The sequence below is a fragment of the Salmo trutta genome, chromosome 8 (genome assembly GCF_901001165.1).
Source record: "Salmo trutta chromosome 8, fSalTru1.1, whole genome shotgun sequence".
Taxonomy (NCBI): Eukaryota; Metazoa; Chordata; class Actinopteri; order Salmoniformes; family Salmonidae; genus Salmo; species Salmo trutta.
The window spans coordinates 45,337,019-45,356,096 of record NC_042964.1 but is presented as its reverse complement, the minus strand read 5'-3'; the positions used below and the strand labels follow the sequence as shown (position 1 = coordinate 45,356,096).

Sequence of the window (19,078 nt, the reverse complement as noted above, 5' to 3'; positions counted from 1 at the left end):
AATAAGTAGCGAGGGCCAGCCGACTAGAGCATACAGGTCACAGTTATACCTAGACACGAAAGCTCATACCTCAATAGACAGCTACATCAAAGATGTCCGCACCCTCACAGACGTTCAGTGGTGGGTGGGCTGGCGGCCATGTTGGATATACCATTTGGAATGCTCAATTCATTTGATGTTCATCAGTAGTGCGTTCAACAAGGCTGTAAGGTTTTGGGTGTAGCTGGTGCAGAGGAGTCAGGCGCAGGACAGCAGAGATTTGTAACACAATGAACTTTACTCAAAATGTCCAAATACATGAAGTAATACCAAGCCCACAAACATCGGACCGAACTTACAATAAAACAATCAATCACAAAAACCATGGGGAAAACAGAGGGTTAAATAATGAACATGTAATTGTGGAATTGAAACCAGGTGTGTAAAACAAAGACAAAACAAATGGAAAATGAAAAGTGAATCGGCGATGGCTAGAAGGCCGGTGACGTCGACCGCCGAACGAACAAGAAGAGGGACCGACTTCGGCGGAAGTCGTGACAAAGGCATAGGTCTGTGGAACGTTAGCTAACGTTAACATTCTGGATTGTTCATTCAAACTGTTCAACAGTAGCGACCAGGACTAGCTAATAAAAGCAGTTCATGTTGAACAATTACCTGTAATGTTTTGTATGGCACAACAGATTAGCCTGAACTAGTGAACACAATTAATGTGTCGTACTATTCAACTTCAAGGAGTTTTATTCAACAATAGAAATCAGCATAGCCATTTTTTAGGAGACCTCTATGCTGCCACCATAACTGGAATGGAACTAGCACCTCATATCACACCAGGGCAAAGGTCAAGTGGTAAGAATAGAAAGGTGGCTCAAGGTCAAATCCGTTATTGAGATAATAATATGTCCAAAGGGACCGAACCGGAAAGGAATTCAGCATGGTGGAGACCTGGCTGTTCAGGAAATGATGTTTCCTTGGGCTGGGAACCTCTCTGATTGTTTCTATATTTAGTAAATTCCTGAGGATCTACGGACGGGACAGGAACAATCATCTGGGGAATGTTGGGCTTCACAATGACATTTCTGATTGAACATCTTAGATCTCAGATTGGCATCAAAGATAAGGCGGACAGAGTTTGAGAAATGGACCATTCTGAATCATGTCAAAGGTGAACTTCACAGACCTGGAGGCATGACATAATGTGATGGTTTAGGGGTGTGTGTGTGTGTGTGTGTGTTTGCAACTGGATAGCAGACCAAAAGTCCCTCCAAGGATATAGTAAAACAAGAAAAAATTCTTCCTCGTGGGGACATTTCCCGTGTCCCCATGAGGACAACACTATTTTAAGCTTAGGGGTTAGGTTTACAATTAGGGTTAGAAGTTAGTGGTTAGGTTTAAGGTTAGGTTTTAGGGGTTGGGTTACAGGTTAAGGTTAGGGTTAAGGTTAGGGTTATGGTAAGGGTTAGGGAAAATAGGATTTTGAATGGAAATACATTTTAGGTCCCCACGAGGATGCAAGAACATAACATGTGTGTATGTGTGTGCATGCATGCTTGATTATGTTCAATAGAGTACATTGTCAAAGTGTGTGGGCATGTACATTAGCTTGCTAATACATTTGTGTCTGTTTTGTACTTGTAGTGTGTGGGATTGAGTGTACTAGACATTCTTGCCCGTCTAACTATCTAGTGGCCAGTGTCCACACCGTAGAGAGACTCTCCTAATGAACAATTTGCTCAGTGAGGTGTGACCACAGGCATTGTCACAGAGCTTCACACTGGACTACTTATGCAGGGGGTTAGGGGCAGAAAGAGAGACGGGAGGGAGAGAAAGAGGGAGGGAGAAGAGAGGCTGACGGAGAGGAGAGTGAGCAAGGAGAGAGAATGAGAGAGAGGGAGCCAACAAGAGTACGAGATGGAGAGTGAGAGAGAGAGAATAGAAGAGAGAGAGAGAATAGGAGGGAGGGAGAGAGTGAGATAGAGTGAGTGCCTGGAACACAATTCCACACACATTCACACACACAGGGAGACGGTTCTCTGCTGCAGCTCCCTGCTGGATTTAGTGGATTCACAATCTCTTCCCTTTCACTTGTGGTTGGGTGAGTGGCTCTTTTTGATTCTGAACACTTTCCATGGTGTGCGTGTGCGTGCTTGTGTGTGTAGTTTATGATCTTCATGTATGGAGAAAAGGGGTAAAGAGCTGTAAGAGAATGACACACACACCGTCACCGAGACAACACACTCTTCCTCTACAGCCTTTATAGGTAGACTCTGTCACTCTTACAGAAAAACACAATTTCTACAAGCTCACATTTGGGGGTGTGGATTCAGCTGCTCAATCTCCAGATGACACGACACACACTCTTCTATAACAGCCTTTATAGGTAGACACACACACACACACCTGTGTAGACAAGCAATCCCAGGCATACATTAACACACACACACACACGGAGGCAGCAGCTGAGGCTGTTTGACTAGCATCAGGAGGAGCGGAGGGAAGGAATCATTCTGGGCTAAATCTGCAGCACAGCCATGGTCAGCAGTGTGTGTGTGTGTGTGTGCCTGTGTTAATTTATGCCTGGGATTGCTTGTCTACATAGGTGTGTGTGTGTGTACATTCTGATGAATTTATGAACGTGTGTATGTATACTGTAGAAATCCATGGCGTTCGTGTCATCATGTGAGCCAGTGGATACTATAGGCGTGTGTATTGGAGTCTATACAAACATCCTCCACCTCTATAGCATGCCAGTGTGTGTGAGTGTGGGGGGGGGGGGGGGGTGTTAGTGTAAAGCACATATGTACCATTAGGATCAGCGGTAGCAGCACTCTGATAAAGCAGCATAGCAGACCACTAAAGCCCCTCACATCACAGGATTAGCACGACATCTTTCGCTACGGTCGTCACCATGGCAAAGCTACTCAGTGGAACGCTGGTGTCTGAGTGGGTGATGCTTGTCATAGGCAGGTTCGCCACATTCATTGACTCAAAGGCTAAAACTAACGTTGGTGTGATGTTCTAATAACTAGGTATTCACAGGCAGGTAGGCTAGAGTTCACTCTGTCAGTAGTAAGGGCAGGGGGGAAATGGGAGACCAGAGAAAGGCTGGATGAACATAGGATCTATGATCAAGCAGGTTGAATGGTTGAATACGTCATGGGGGAACGGTATTCAGATTAGGTGAATACCTGAGATGTAATAGAACTCTTTGGGGAGTATAAACAGGTTCTGTTCTTACTTAGATACTAATGTTAATCAAGCAAATTTCAGTCATGATCCGATTTGATAGACCACAGATGGCAAGATGTTTAGTTGGTCATTTTAGTGCGACACCTGATCAGATTGAAGTACCACTGGATGTAATAGGAAATAGGGGGGTGTTGGCTCCTCTAGATGCCATGACTCTGACTCCTCTGGACCTGGTCAGTCGTGATTCAGACCTGTTGGATCCTAGCCTGTTGGTTGGCTGCTGTTCTGACCAGAAGGTAAACCAGGACACAGGAGTGGTCACAGTCAAGTCAATAACCACTGGGGACTATTGACCGTGACTGTCCGGCAATACCAAATCCATTCTCTGACATCCTGGATCTGCAGGCTGGGGTCAACTCCATCTCAACTCAATTCAACTGACCCTGTATAAATAGGAGAATTTACCATTATTTTCAATGAAGATTTTATCCGTCTGATGGATTGGATTTGAAGTTGGAATGAAATGACCTCAATTCGGACTATGAAGTATTCAAGCTTCAATGACATACAACACCAGGTATTTTCCTAAAAGGACAGCCAAACATTGGCTAGCTTGGTTTCAGAAAGACAAGCAGTGATGTGGAAAATTAGATGGTTGTAGATCCTCACTCTGAGTCAACAACATCCAGGCTGCCAGACTTTAGTATGGACCCCCTTGTTTTACGTCAACAACATCCAGGCTGCCAGACTTTAGTATGGACCCCCTTGTTTTACGTCAACAACATCCAGGCTGCCAGACTTTAGTATGGACCCCCTTGTTTTTCGTCAACAACATCCAGGCTGCCAGACTTTAGTATGGACCCCCTTGTCTTAAGTCAACAACATCCAGGCTGCCAGACTTTAGTATGGACCCCCTTGTTTGTCGTCAACAACATCCGGGCTGCCAGACTTTAGTATGGACCCCCTTGTTTTACGTCAACAACATCCGGGCTGCCAGACTTTAGTATGGACCCCCTTGTTTTTCGTCCACAACATCCAGGCTGCCAGACTTTAGTATGGACCCCCTTGTCTTACGTCAACAACATCCGAGCTGCCAGACTTTAGTATGGACCCCCTTGTTTTTCGTCAACAATATCCGGGCTGCCAGACTTTAGTATGGACCCCCTTGTTTTACGTCAACAACATCCGGGCTGCCAGACTTTAGTATGGACCCCCTTGTTTTACGTCAACAACATCCGGGCTGCCAGACTTTAGTATGGACCCCCTTGTTTTACGTCAACAACATCCAGGCTGCCAGACTTTAGTATGGACCCCCTTGTCTTACGTCAACAACATCCGGGCTGCCAGACTTTAGTATGGACCCCCTTGTTTTTTGTCAACAACATCCGGGCTGCCAGACTTTAGTATGGACCCCCTTGTTTTTCGTCAACAACATCCGGGCTGCCAGACTTTAGTATGGACCCCCTTGTCTTACGTCAACAACATCCAGGCTGCCAGACTTTAGTATGGACCCCCTTGTCTTACGTCAACAACATCCGGGCTGCCAGACTTTAGTATGGACCCCCTTGTCTTATGTCAACAACATCCGGGTTGCCAGACTTTAGTATGGACCCCCTTGTTTTTCGTCAACAACATCCGGGCTGCCAGACTTTAGTATGGACCCCCTTGTTTTTCGTCAACAACATCCGGGCTGCCAGACTTTAGTATGGACCCCCTTGTCTTACGTCAACAACATCCAGGCTGCCAGACTTTAGTATGGACCCCTTGTCTTACGTCAACAACATCCGAGCTGCCAGACTTTAGCATGGATCCGCTTGTTTTTCGTCAACAACATCCAGGCTGCCAGACTTTAGTATGGACCCCCTTGTCTTACGTCAACAACATCCGGGCTGCCAGACTTTAGTATGGACCCCCTTGTCTTACGTCAACAACATCCGGGCTGCCAGACTTTAGTATGGAACCCCTTGTCTTACGTCAACAACATCTGAGCTGCCAGACTTTAGTATGGACCCCCTTGTTTTTCGTCAACAACATCCAGGCTGCCAGACTTTAGTATGGACCCCCTTGTTTTACGTCAACAACATCCAGGCTGCCAGACTTTAGTATGAACCCCCTTGTTTTAAGTCAACAACATCCGGGTTGCCAGACTTTAGTATGGACCCCCTTTGTTTTACGTCAACAAATCCGGGCTGCCAGACTTTAGTATGGACCCCCTTGTTTTACATCAACAACATCCAGGCTGCCAGACTTTAGTATGGACCCCCATGTTTTACATCTAGATCATTATCTGAGTAACATTGTAAAACATGGTCATGAAGAAGCCATTTCATACTTGGATACACTCATTGATTGAACTGATCAGGGCAAACGTGAAATGTTTTGTTTTGAAATAGTCTAGCTTTTAGAATAATATATTTCATCATTATGAAATACTTATACAATAAATCAAGTGTACTAGTATGCAAATATTAGACAGATACTGTACTGTGAAATACTGAGGAAAGATCTTAATATTGAGTCAACTGTAGGATTCCATTCTGGATCACAATGTCTCATTATTTCTCAACAATTGCCAGGAAGAAAACCAGGAGTATTGCCCATAGGGACGCTTCCCCAGACACAGATCAAGCCTCGTCTGGGATCAAAAAGGATTCGCAATGGAGATTCTCCATGGAAAGCACTTTTTAGTCCAAGACTAGTCTTAATCTGTGTCTGGGAAACTGGCCCATAAAGTATACTTTCAGATAGTAATGTTTCTACCTTCAAATGAAGTGTTGCCCTCCTACATGACTGAATAAATACTAGTTAAAGATGACGTGGCCAGTTTGATTCAGTCTGTTTTATTGACATTCCTGTCCAGGCCCAAGGCCAGTGAAGTGAGCTAGATAGGATGAAGCCGTAGAGACTGGGGTGTCAGGGCTTCGTTAATATAGCCTTCCTCACTCTCCAACTCACTCGCTCACGCTGAATTATTTCTGAAGGCACTGTACAACACACACACTTTAGCAAATCTGAGACGTGCACGTAAATCAGTCCATTACCAAGGAGTGTGAAACATCAATCCCTGTGCCTTCATGTGACTATGGCCAACCTGTTAAACATAAGTGGTGTCGCCCAGAGTCAAGTCATCTCCATTTGGGAATCCTCTCAAATCCAGCAGAAATCCAGTTAAATCTCTCAGGGAGGACGAGAGTCCACACCTCTAATTAACTGGACACCCTTCAGACTTCTTCTCTCTCTCTCTCTCTCTCTCTCTCTCTCCCTTTATCCTCTGCACTCTCTTGCTAGCTCTACCTTTCCATAGCCTTTGCTCTCTCTCTCTCTCTCTCGCTCTCCCTCTCTCATAAACCTAACCAACATTCTTAATTTAAAATCACTTCATTAGTGTAAAATGTTAAAAGGCTGTTGAAGGACCGGTCTCCAATCAGATATCCATCTCTATCCTCTCAGTACCACAGCGGTCACACAGCAGACCACTAAAGCCGTTGTCCTGGAGATGAATGTAAGGATAAGGATAATGACAGAATAATGCTGATAATTCTCATGGGGAAATAGTGTGTTTGAGGATGTGATGTGATTGGCATGGTGATGGGTGGTGGTTAAAAGAGTGGGTGAGGGTACACGTACACGTATGGAAGTGCACGCCGCACACTCACACATACACGAACGAACACACTCACTCACGCACACACACACACACACACAAAAGGAGAGATTTAGCAATAAACTGAGTGAAGCATTAGAGAGGATAGAAAGGAGTCAGTGGACTGTCATGAAGTCAGAATGCAACATGTCTCTCTCTCTCTCTCTCTATATATATATATCTCCTCTCCTTCCACTATCTATATTTCACCCTCTCTCGCTCTCCATCTATATCTCCCTGTCGTGACGTGACTTTCTACCCTCTCCATCTATATCCCCCTGTTATGACGTGACTTTCTACCCTCTCCATCTATATCCCCCTGTTATGACGTGACTTCCTACCCTCTCCATCTATATCCCCCTGTTATGACGTGACTTTCTACCCTCTCCATTTATATCCCCCTGTTATGACGTGACTTTCTACCCTCTCCATCTATATCCCCCTGTTATGACGTGACTTTCTACCCTCTCCATCTATATCCCCCTGTTATGACGTGACTTTCTACCCTCTCCATCTATATCCCCCTGTTATGACGTGACTTCCTACCCTCTCCATCTATATCCCCCTGTCGTGACGTGACTTCCTACCCTCTCTCTCCTCTCACTCTCTCTCCCCATCTATATCCCCCTGTTGTGACGTGACTTCCTACCCTCTCTCTCCTCTCACTCTCTCTCCCCATCTATATCCCCTGTTGTGATGTGACTTCCTACCCTCTCTCTCCTCTCACTCTCTCTCTCTCTCCCCATCTATATCCCCCTGTCGTGACGGGACTTCCTACCCTCTCTCTCCTCTCACTCTCTCTCTCCATCTATATCCCCCTGTTGTGACGTGACTTCCTACCCTTTCTCTCCCTCTCTCTCTCTGCTCCATTGAGCACAGTGCAGTGGGACAGGACCTGTCTTTGTCAGGCGCAGTAGAACAAAACACCAGTGAAGAAAGAGAAGGCTTGTAAATTTTCCCACAGACACGTTTATCTTATTTTATGACTGTCTCTCATTCTCTCTTTCCACTTGTTCTGCTGCATGTCAGGAAAGACAGAGGGCTCCCTAACAGATGTACATATTTCATTTGTAAACTGACGACAAGCGCGCCAAAACTGAGTTGATTGCTCACAGAGGACTAAACGGAGTCAAACAAAAATTCAAATCTTGATTTCCTGTGTTTTAAGTTTTATGCAGTTGACAGTTGTGAGACATACACAATTTTCACATAGCAGGATGGTAGACATGTAGATAGAATCATACAATAATCTAATGATTATGTGTGAGAATAACTGAGAACTCCAACCCCCTGTTATCTGAAAATGGGCTGTCTATCTTCCTATATAAGCTTATTAGGGATGTACCATGTGGGTGAAGGGGGGGGGGGGTTATATTTAACTCTGCTCTCTATGAAAAGCATAGACAGTAATTTGTCAGGTAATCTTCTGACTGAAACAGGAAGCTGGCATGCATGTGTAATTGATAGTGAGGGAAGTGAAATTTGAGAATGTTAGCCAAACTAAATTATGCATAATCCCCCTTGTGTAAATAATTGATCAATATGTGTCAAATTGAACAAAAACCCAATCAGGGCAGAGGCATAGTTTTTTCTCAAGCTTAATAGCTAATTGGAAGGGTTTAGCGTGAAACTAAAAAGGCAATGTGTTTCTTCTGAAGAACGGAATGTCACAACGAATATCTCAATTTTCTACCAAGTCGGCATTAAGTACCGTTTATTTGCCTTTCTGTAACACACCAACAATTAACTAACTCTGGCAAAAGGTTTTAACGTCTTGGGGGCTTTGGTGTGTGTGTGTGTGTGTGTGTGTGTGTGTGTGTGTGTGTGTGTGTGTGTGTGTGTGTGTGTGTGTGTGTGTGTGTGTGTGTGTGTGTGTGTTGCACACACTCATGACTATGTATGTGGGTGGACGTGGGTGGGTCTCTAAATACAACCATTCCTCAATGGAAATGTATTTCAAGCATGTACACTCAGAAGGCAGTAATGTGTGGGCAGTTGTATGTTTCTGAGTGTGCCCCTCAGCACCACTACTCATGCCTCAGTTTCCAGCCAACTACCCCCAGGCAGGCTCAGAGAGGTAGTGAGGCCCACTAAGGTCAACACTACATGGGGCACAGAGACAGGATCAAGTCCCTGAATGTCCTGCAGGGAGATCAGGCCTAGGATAGTGCTATTAAAAGGTGATTGATCTGTTTGTGTTAAGAGCTACACTTGAGAGAGAGATGTAGCATAGGACAGAGTAACAGAGAGAGAGAGATGTAACATAGGACAGAGTAACAGAGAGAGAGATGTAGTATAGGACAGAGTAACAGAGAGAGAGAGAGATGTAGCATAGGACAGAGTAACAGAGAGAGAGATGTAGCATAGGACAGAGTAACAGAGAGAGAGAGATGTAGCATAGGACAGAGTAACAGAGAGAGAGATGTAGCATAGGACAGAGTAACAGAGAGAGAGGTGTAGCATAGGACAGAGTAACAGATAGATAGAGATGTAGCATAGGACAGAGTAACAGAGAGAGAGAGATGTAGTATAGGACAGAGTAACAGAGAGAGAGAGAGATGTAGCATAGGACAGAGTAACAGAGAGAGAGATGTAGCATAGGACAGAGTAACAGAGAGAGAGAGAGAGAGAGATGTAGCATAGGACAGAGTAACAGAGAGAGAGAGATGTAGCATAGGACAGAGTAACAGAGAGAGAGGTGTAGCATAGGACAGAGTAACAGATAGATAGAGATGTAGCATAGGACAGAGTAACAGAGAGAGAGAGATGTAGTATAGGACAGAGTAACAGAGAGAGAGAGATGTAGCATAGGACAGAGTAACAGAGAGAGAGATGTAGCATAGGACAGAGTAACAGAGAGAGAGAGATGTAGCATAGGACAGAGTAACAGAGAGAGAGATGTAGCATAGGACAGAGTAACAGAGAGAGAGGTGTAGCATAGGACAGAGTAACAGATAGATAGAGATGTAGCATAGGACAGAGTAACAGAGAGAGAGAGATGTAGTATAGGACAGAGTAACAGAGAGAGAGAGATGTAGCATAGGACAGAGTAACAGAGAGAGAGATGTAGCATAGGACAGAGTAACAGAGAGAGAGAGAGAGAGAGAGAGAGATGTAGCATAGGACAGAGTAACAGAGAGAGAGAGATGTAGCATAGGACAGAGTAACAGAGAGAGAGAGATGTAGCATAGGACAGAGTAACAGAGAGAGAGAGATGTAGCATAGGACAGAGTAACAGAGAGAGAGAGAGATGTAGCATAGGATAGAGTAACAGAGAGAGAGAGAGAGATGTAGCATAGGACAGAGTAACAGAGAGAGAGAGATGTAGCATAGGACAGAGTAACAGAGAGAGAGAGAGATGTAGCATAGGACAGAGTAACAGAGAGAGAGAGAGATGTAGCATATGACAGAGTAACAGAGAGAGAGAGATGTAGCATAGGACAGAGTAACAGAGAGAGAGAGAGATGTAGCATAGGACATAGTAACAGAGAGAGAGAGAGATGTAGCATAGGACAGAGTAACAGAGAGAGAGAGATGTAGCATAGGACAGAGTAACAGAGAAAGAGAGAGATGTAGCATAGGGCAGAGTAACAGAGAGAGAGATGTAGCATAGGACAGAGTAACAGAGAGAGAGAGAGATGTAGCATAGGACAGAGTAACAGAGAGAGAGAGAGATGTAGCATAGGACAGAGTAACAGAGAGAGAGAGAGAGATGTAGCATAGGACAGAGTCACAGAGAGAGAGAGAGAGAGAGATGTAGCATAGGACAGAGTAACAGAGAGAGAGGTGTAGCATAGGACAGAGTAACAGAGAGAGAGAGATGTAGCATAGGACAGAGTAACAGAGAGAGAGATGTAGCATAGGACAGAGTAACAGAGAGAGAGGTGTAGCATAGGACAGAGTAACAGAGAGAAAGAGAGAGATGTAGCATAGGGCAGAGTAACAGAGAGAGAGATGTAGCATAGGACAGAGTAACAGAGAGAGAGGTATAGCATGGGACAGAGTAACAGAGAGAGAGAGAGATGTAACATAGGACAGAGTAACAGAGAGAGAGAGAGATGTAGCATAGGACAGAATAACAGAGAGAGAGAGAGGTAGCATAGGACAGAGTAACAGAGAGAGAGAGATGTAGCATAGGACAGAGTAACAGAGAGAGAGAGAGATGTAGCATAGGACAGAGTAACAGAGAGAGAGATGTAGCATAAGACAGAGTAACAGAGAGAGAGAGATGTAACATAGGACAGAGTAACAGAGAGAGAGAGAGATGTAGCATAGGACAGAGTAACAGAGAGAGAGAGAGATGTAGCATAGGACAGAGTAACAGAGAGAGAGAGAGATGTAGCATAGGACAGAGTAACAGAGAGAGAGAGATGTAGCATAGGACAGAGTAACAGAGAGAGAGAGAGATGTAGCATAGGACAGAGTAACAGAGAGAGAGAGATGTAGCATAGGACAGAGTAACAGAGAGAGAGGTGTAGCATAGGACAGAGTAACAGATAGATAGAGATGTAGCATAGGACAGAGTAACAGAGAGAGAGAGAGATGTAGCATAGGACTGAGTAACAGAGAGAGAGAGAGATGTAGCATAGGACAGAGTAACAGAGAGAGAGAGAGAGATGTAGCATAGGACAGAGTAACAGAGAGAGAGAGATGTAGCATAGGACAGAGTAACAGAGAGAGAGATGTAGCATAGGACAGAGTAACAGAGAGAGAGAGATGTAGCATAGGACAGAGTAACAGAGAGAGAGAGAGATGTAGCATAGGACAGAGTAACAGAGAGAGAGATGTAGCATAGGACAGAGTAACAGAGAGAGAGGTGTAGCATAGGACAGAGTAACAGAGAGAGAGAGATGTAGCATAGGACAGAGTAACAGAGAGAGAGAGAGATGTAGCATAGGACAGAGTAACAGAGAGAGAGAGAGATGTAGCATAGGACAGAGTAACAGAGAGAGAGGTGTAGCATAGGACAGAGTAAGAGATAGATAGAGATGTAGCATAGGACAGAGTAACAGAGGGAGAGAGAGATGTAGCATAGGACTGAGTAACAGAGAGAGAGAGAGATGTAGCATAGGACAGAGTAACAGAGAGAGAGAGATGTAGCATAGGACAGAGTAACAGAGAGAGAGAGATGTAGCATAGGACAGAGTAACAGAGAGAGAGAGAGAGATGTAGCATAGGACAGAGTAACAGAGAGAGAGAGAGATGTAGCATAGGACAGAGTAACAGAGAGAGAGAGATGTAGCATAGGACAGAGTAACAGAGAGAGAGATGTAGCATAGGACAGAGTAACAGATAGATAGAGATGTAGCATAGGACAGAGTAACAGAGAGAGAGAGATGTAGCATAGGACAGAGTAACAGAGAAAGAGAGAGATGTAGCATAGGACAGAGTAACAGAGAGAGAGAGATGTAGCATAGGACAGAGTAACAGAGAGAGAGAGATGTAGCATAGGACAGAGTAACAGAGAGAGAGAGAGATGTAGCATAGGACAGAGTAACAGAGAGAGAGAGATGTAGCATAGGACAGAGTAACAGAGAGAGAGAGAGATGTAGCATAGGGCAGAGTAACAGAGAGAGAGAGATGTAGCATAGGACAGAGTAACAGAGAAAGAGAGAGATGTAGCATAGGACAGAGTAACAGAGAGAGAGATGTAGCATAGGACAGAGTAACAGAGAGAGAGAGATGTAGCATAGGACAGAGTAACAGAGAAAGAGAGAGATGTAGCATAGGACAGAGTAACAGAGAGAGAGATGTAGCATAGGACAGAGTAACAGAGAGAGAGAGATGTAGCATGGGACAGAGTAACAGAGAGAGAGATGTAGCATGGGACAGAGTAACAGAGAGAGAGAGATGTAGCATAGGACAGAGTAACAGATAGATAGAGATGTAGCATAGGACAGAGTAACAGAGAGAGAGAGATGTAGCATAGGACAGAGTAACAGAGAAAGAGAGAGATGTAGCATAGGACAGAGTAACAGAGAGAGAGATGTAGCATAGGACAGAGTAACAGAGAGAGAGAGATGTAGCATAGGACAGAGTAACAGAGAGAGAGAGATGTAGCATAGGACAGAGTAACAGAGAGAGAGAGATGTAGCATAGGACAGAGTAACAGAGAGAGGTTTGGGGAAATAGATGGAGAGGTCTAAAGGAGTGAAGGAGATAGAGGGGGAGGTACTGAAAAGAGTGTGAGAGATGAAAAAGCAGAGGAATATATTTGCAGGGAAAGTGAAAGAAGGAAAGATGAAGAGCAGGAGAGAGTAAATGGCTGATTGTCCTGAATACTGATGTTATTATCTGACTACAGGAAAACACTCTCACTTAAGCAGAGGGTTTCTCCCTGTTATAAAGAACAAATCAAACTGGGAATGAAAGAAAGCAGGGGAGAGTTGGAGGGAGGTGGGGTTCAAACACAACTAAAGCACACAGGTTGTTCTCAATGGAAAATTCCATCGGTGCTCCAATCTCTTCACTGAGGCAACTGGGCAGAGACTTTGAACCACCCGTTCCTCCCCTCCAAGAAAAGAGTTCCCCTTCCATTTCTATACAGAGGACAGAGGACGGAACCCTCCCCCCCCCCCCCCCCCCCCACACACACACACAGAGTCACCCCCATTATGTAAAAGTTAGCACTAACTAAAGTGCTGAGAAAATACATGACATCTGGAAAGTCTCTTTTGTGATTGGTCAGAAGTATATTTCACGTTTGGTTGTCCCAAGACTCTTACCAAGTATACATATGAATGACACATAACTTCCTAACACAAATACTGACCGCAGAATCTGAAACCACTAAGTATATGTGTCCAATAATACCGTCGTTCTTGTGGCGATTTGTGGTGGACAACATTTTCCCAGCCTGCTAACTTCAGCAGTCCATTTTAATGGCTGCCCTGCTGTATTATGGGTCTCACAGTTTCATCAACATGTGATATTATATTCTCTGGAAAAACAGACAAAAACCAGGTCAAGCACTAAAAGAAACAGAGCAGAAACTTCCCCTTTAAATAACCTCTACAGCAAAAACAAGCCAGCAGACACATTTCGGCTCAACAACACATATCCTTGTATCAAGTCAAACTAACTGTACTGTGACAAAGTGAAAGTATGTCACTCAGTGTCCTGTGTGCATCTGTCTTTTAGGTCACTTCACAGGAGAGCAAGCCAACGTGCCCTAGGAGGCTCGGGGGATGGAGGACAGCATGTGACCGGTGCCTAACTAACCGCTCCGCTTCACTGTCGGCAACATGCATCATCTTCGCCGGATGACGGCTTTGTGCTTATGGTGCTCTCTCCTCGCCATTCTTCTCCACGCCACGGTGTTTGCGGATGAAGAGGCGGATCGTATGAAGCCGACAGGACCGCCTGCCAGTAAAGGATTCACCTATTTGCTAGACTGGTTCTTGTCAAAGCAGCCCAGCTTGTCCATGTTCCCATCACTCCCGGCGGCACCGTCGTTTCCGTTGTCTTCGCTCAACCCGTTTGGAGGGAAGTCACAGACTAAGAATGCAGGGCCCCAAAGGACCACACCATCAGAGGGACCAACAAAGGAACTGACAGAGAGACTGACAGAGAGACTGACAGAGGGACCAACAGAGAGACTGACAGTGAGACTGACAGAGAGACCGACAGAGGGACCAACAGAGAGACCGACAGAGAGACCGACAGAGGGACCAACAGAGAGACAAACAGAGCCTGAGAATTCACCGGGACATTCAGGGTCTGGGGAGGAGAGTATTAATAAAAGCCCTCAGTCCTCCACCATAACCTCTTGGACTGAAAGTCACCCCAGCTCCACTGAGATAAGAACAGGAACAAACCCACAGACAGTCACTCCTGATAAGATCACACAACCAAACACCCAAGATATCTTAGATTCTATAACCGCTGTCTTAGATTCCATATCCTCTATTTCTATGTCACAGGGGGTTTATATATCCTCCGATAGTCTCACCAGCACAAACATACTGCCACAGACAATAACACACGCACACCTGTCACCAGAAACGGCCCAAACGCCAAACCACAGTTGGAGTCTCATCACTAAACCTTTCCCCAAGGAAACAAAGATCCAAGATGAACTAGTTCCCCAGAGTGACCCTCTCACAGCCTCTGTCCCACACCTAACGTCCCCACAAACCACAGTCCCCACAACCCTGGTCACAACTCCACCGAGGATCACCGTCAACCCAACACAGGTAGAGACCACACTGACCAGACAACCCTTTGACTCTGGCACCCCACCCACGTCCCCACGAACCAGGGTCACCACAAGACGGCTGGCCACGACCGCAAGCACCGACATTGGAACTAAAGAGGCCCCGGTCACCGAAACTCAGCCCAGTCACAGTTCACCAGACCTGGGTTTTTCCGAGGCCAAAGCAGGGCCTGTGGAGGAACGACTGGGAGCGAACACCACCACCAGGACAGAGGATAGAACACTAAGGGTTAACTCACCAACACCAGGAGGTAAGTCTCCAATACATCAACAGACATATTGATTTAGTATTAGTGATGGGCAGGCTAAATGACAATCAATGGATGTGATCAATCATTCAAACCAAATGGGGGTCTTCAGTCTGTTCAAGAAAAAGGCTGAAGAAAGTGAATGATGGATGGCATCTCTGAAATGGCAGTCATGGGTTTGAAGTCGCCACAAACTCATCTTTAGCTAATATAGCCCAAGTCCTAGTTCAAATACTTACATCTCTATTGCATCTTTATTATTCTCCTTCCTTGAGGTAATCACTTGGTGAAAGCAAAGTAGTGGAAACCACACTGTCCCCTACCCTATCATGTCCCTATCATACATGATCACTCCAAGGAAGGAAGATCGGAAGGAAGGAAAGACACAATTCCACCGCATTAGAACAGACCCTAAAGATTATGCAGTGGTTGTTTTATTTTTATAAACAGACGATATTGGAACGCTCCCCTGTGCCAGAAGGGGTGGGGGAGAGAGAGAGGTACTGTAGTGTAGGGGGGGTTAGTATCACTTTCACATGACATTGAGGGAGTACCCGTAGCCCGGCGCCATCCCCCACCGCCACTGTAGCGACGCTGGCTCTGTCTGGAGTCTGTATTCATAATCAACCTCAGGAAGCCCCTCCCCCCGTACAGGCGCATCAATCATAGGAGGGTCAAAGGTCAGGTGATACAATGATGAGACGATTATGGCCAACCAGAAGGCAGTGTCACAGGAGAATGAAACAGGGGCCTACTATTGCAAATGTCTATGCACTGGAATGTATGAAATTATCATCATTATTACACATTTCTGTCACTTTTAGCACACCATTACTAACAGCAAACAATATATGATAATAGAGAGCATAAGCATATCGTTGGTGCATAACCCCCATAATGCCTTTTATGTTGCCACTTTACATGCCATCAATCAGTCCCTACAGGATTCCGCGATCGCAAATGTTTTGGAAAAATCAACAATTCCCTGCATATAATGCAAGGGCTTGTAAATTTGACCAATCGCTGCACTATTTTCGCATAAAACAGTCGAATGATCGCAATATTATCGCATAACACTGACCCATCGCCGCAGTACAAAAAGAAGGCACGCAATTTCAACCAATCACCGCACATTTACTGCATAATATGGTTCAATCAACTGACACGCTGTTTCACAATAAACTAGGCAGAATCAGTGCAGAATGTCAGAATTGTGCAGCTAAATCAAGCACCTTAGCTTGCAAATATCAGCAACAATCCTGAGAGACTGATTATCTTTGATGAATGTACGGATGAGCGATAGTGAGAAGAATAGTTTATTTTGTATGTTTACTGCAACACAGCACACTGTGTTGTGTCTGGACATAAGCACAACTTTGGAGGAGAATCCCATTGGCAGCTTTCGTTTCGTTCATTATGTCTAGGGATAGCTGTGGTAGTACACAGTGTTTTAGGATATTTTTGGTGTGTAATATTTGCATCTGGTAAATATTTGTGTGTGTTCTTATTTTGAATCAGTATACTGATGCATTGTTTTGCCATATCTAGATGTCCTCTATGTGAAATATAGCAGTGTGTTGTGTTGTATTATGACTGTGTTGTGTCCAGGGCTGCTGTTTAGTTACTATTATGACTGTGTTGTGTCCAGGGCTGCTGTTTAGTTACTATTATGACTGGGTTGTGTCCAGGGCTGCTGTTTAGTTACTATTATGACTGTGTTGTGTCCAGGGCTGCTGTTTAGTTACTATTATGACTGGGTTGTGTCCAGGGCTGCTGTTTAGTTACTATTATGACTGTGTTGTGTCCAGGGCTGCTGTTTAGTTACTATTATGACTGTGTTGTGTCCAGGGCTGCTGTTTAGTTACTATTATGACTGTGTTGTGTCCAGGGCTGCTGTTTAGTTACTATTATGACTGGGTTGTGTCCAGGGCTGCTGTTTAGTTACTATTATGACTGGGTTGTGTCCAGGGCTGCTGTTTAGTTACTATTATGACTGGGTTGTGTCCAGGGCTGCTGTTTAGTTACTATTATGACTGTGTTGTGTCCAGGGCTGCTGTTTAGTTACTATTATGACTGTGTTGTGTCCAGGGCTGCTGTTTAGTTACTATTATGACTGGGTTGTGTCCAGGGCTGCTGTTTAGTTACTATTATGACTGGGTTGTGTCCAGGGCTGCTGTTTAGTTACTATTATGACTGTGTTGTGTCCAGGGCTGCTGTTTAGTTACTATTATGACTGTGTTGTGTCCAGGGCTGCTGTTTAGTTACTATTATGACTGTGTTGTGTCCAGGGCTGCTGTTTAGTTACTATTATGACTGTGTTGTGCTCTGGCGCGGTTTCTGTACGGTGTGACAGACAGGTGCAGATAAAGTCAACCGGTTGGATGGAAAGTACAAAAGGGTTCTTCGGCTGTCCCCATAGAAGAAACCATTTTTGGTTTCAGGTAGAACCCTCTGTGGAAAGGGTTCTAAATAGAACCCAAAAAGGTTCTACCTGGATCCAAAAAGGGTTCCCCAAAGGATTATCCTATTGGGACAGCCGAATAAGGTTTTAAATAGCACCTTTTTTTACTCGGTGGCCTGTATCAGTATTCCAACAGCAAACTCAGAGAAACCACCCCCAATCCTATGGGGCCATCCGCTCCTTTCTCCTCCACATCCCCTGTTCATGGATGCTGAACATGCTCCTCGTCATTTAGGCTCCCACTCTCCCTGTCTTCCCTCCCTCCCTCCCTCCCTCCTCCACAACGGAGGGCTATAATGTCTCTGTAGGGATGATGCTGGTGATTATCAAAGCAGGGATGGAAACTGGGGAAGGAGAGAACTCTGCTATTTGGTTCTGTTCCAGTGCAGATACACTCTATGCATTTGTCTTGTGCAGAATCCTGCAGCGACAAAACAAGTGAACCTCCTACGTCGCCAAACACCCCCATCGGAGATTCAAATGTGAAAAGAGTGCAGGACACCCGGTACTATAATACATCATCCCCTATCCCTCAGGTATGAAGGAGAATGTCCACCCATCAAAGCCTTCTGTTTCAGAGAGGTGTAAGTAAGGCACAGCTTTTCACTGTTGGAGACGTGCAAATCACAACCAAAACCAATGAGCTTCCATTGATTCAGAATATGCTTGTTGTGTCACCTTCGTCCTTGAAGGGTGTGTGTATGTGTGTGTACAGTAACACTCTGCCTATCTCATCCCTTTCAAAGACACACTCCAGCTGCAGAGAGCAAAGCAAGGTCACTTCTGAGATAAGAGGAGGGAAGTGGAGGAGGGGGTAAAGAAAGGCTTGAGTAAAGGAGGAGAAGGGGGGGTTGTGGCTGAGGAGGTTTGGGGGATGGTCTCTTTAAACCCACCGTGGCAATGCTTCAGATCCCCATCTCCACTCATTTTTCCCCCAATCAGATTACCCCTTTACAGATTACCTCTGTCCCTACATCACCATTATCATCAACACTAATGGGGGGTGGCAAGACTAAACAATACACACTCCATAATTACCTGCATATGATACAGTGGCACTGTAGATACCATACAACACAGCCGTAGGACTTACAGCAGAACCAATTATTATTATTTTACCCCTTTTTCTGGTATCCCAGGAAATCCCAAGTTACAGTCTGGTTTCATCGCTGCAACTCCCGTACCGACTAGGAAGAGGCGAAGGTCGAGAGCCGTGCGTCCTCCGAAACACAACCTAACCGAGCCACACTGCTTCTTGACACTAACCCGGAAGCCAGCCGCACCAATGTGTCGGAGGAAACACTGTACACCTGGCGACCGTGTCA

General features: G+C 45.1%; 1 protein-coding gene across 1 annotated transcript in view; it reads left to right on the top strand.

Moving 5' to 3' along the window:
• Positions 1 to 1,960: 1,960 nt before the first annotated feature.
• The window catches only part of LOC115199096 (proline-rich transmembrane protein 4-like), a 36,661-nt gene continuing 19,543 nt past the window's right edge, over positions 1,961 to 19,078 (top strand). The window contains exons 1-2 of the mRNA XM_029761655.1: positions 1,961 to 2,092; positions 13,970 to 15,295. Of these exons, the coding sequence (XP_029617515.1) occupies positions 14,074 to 15,295 (1,222 nt within the window). The 5' untranslated portion in view covers positions 1,961 to 2,092; positions 13,970 to 14,073. The remainder of the gene's footprint in view (positions 2,093 to 13,969; positions 15,296 to 19,078) is intronic.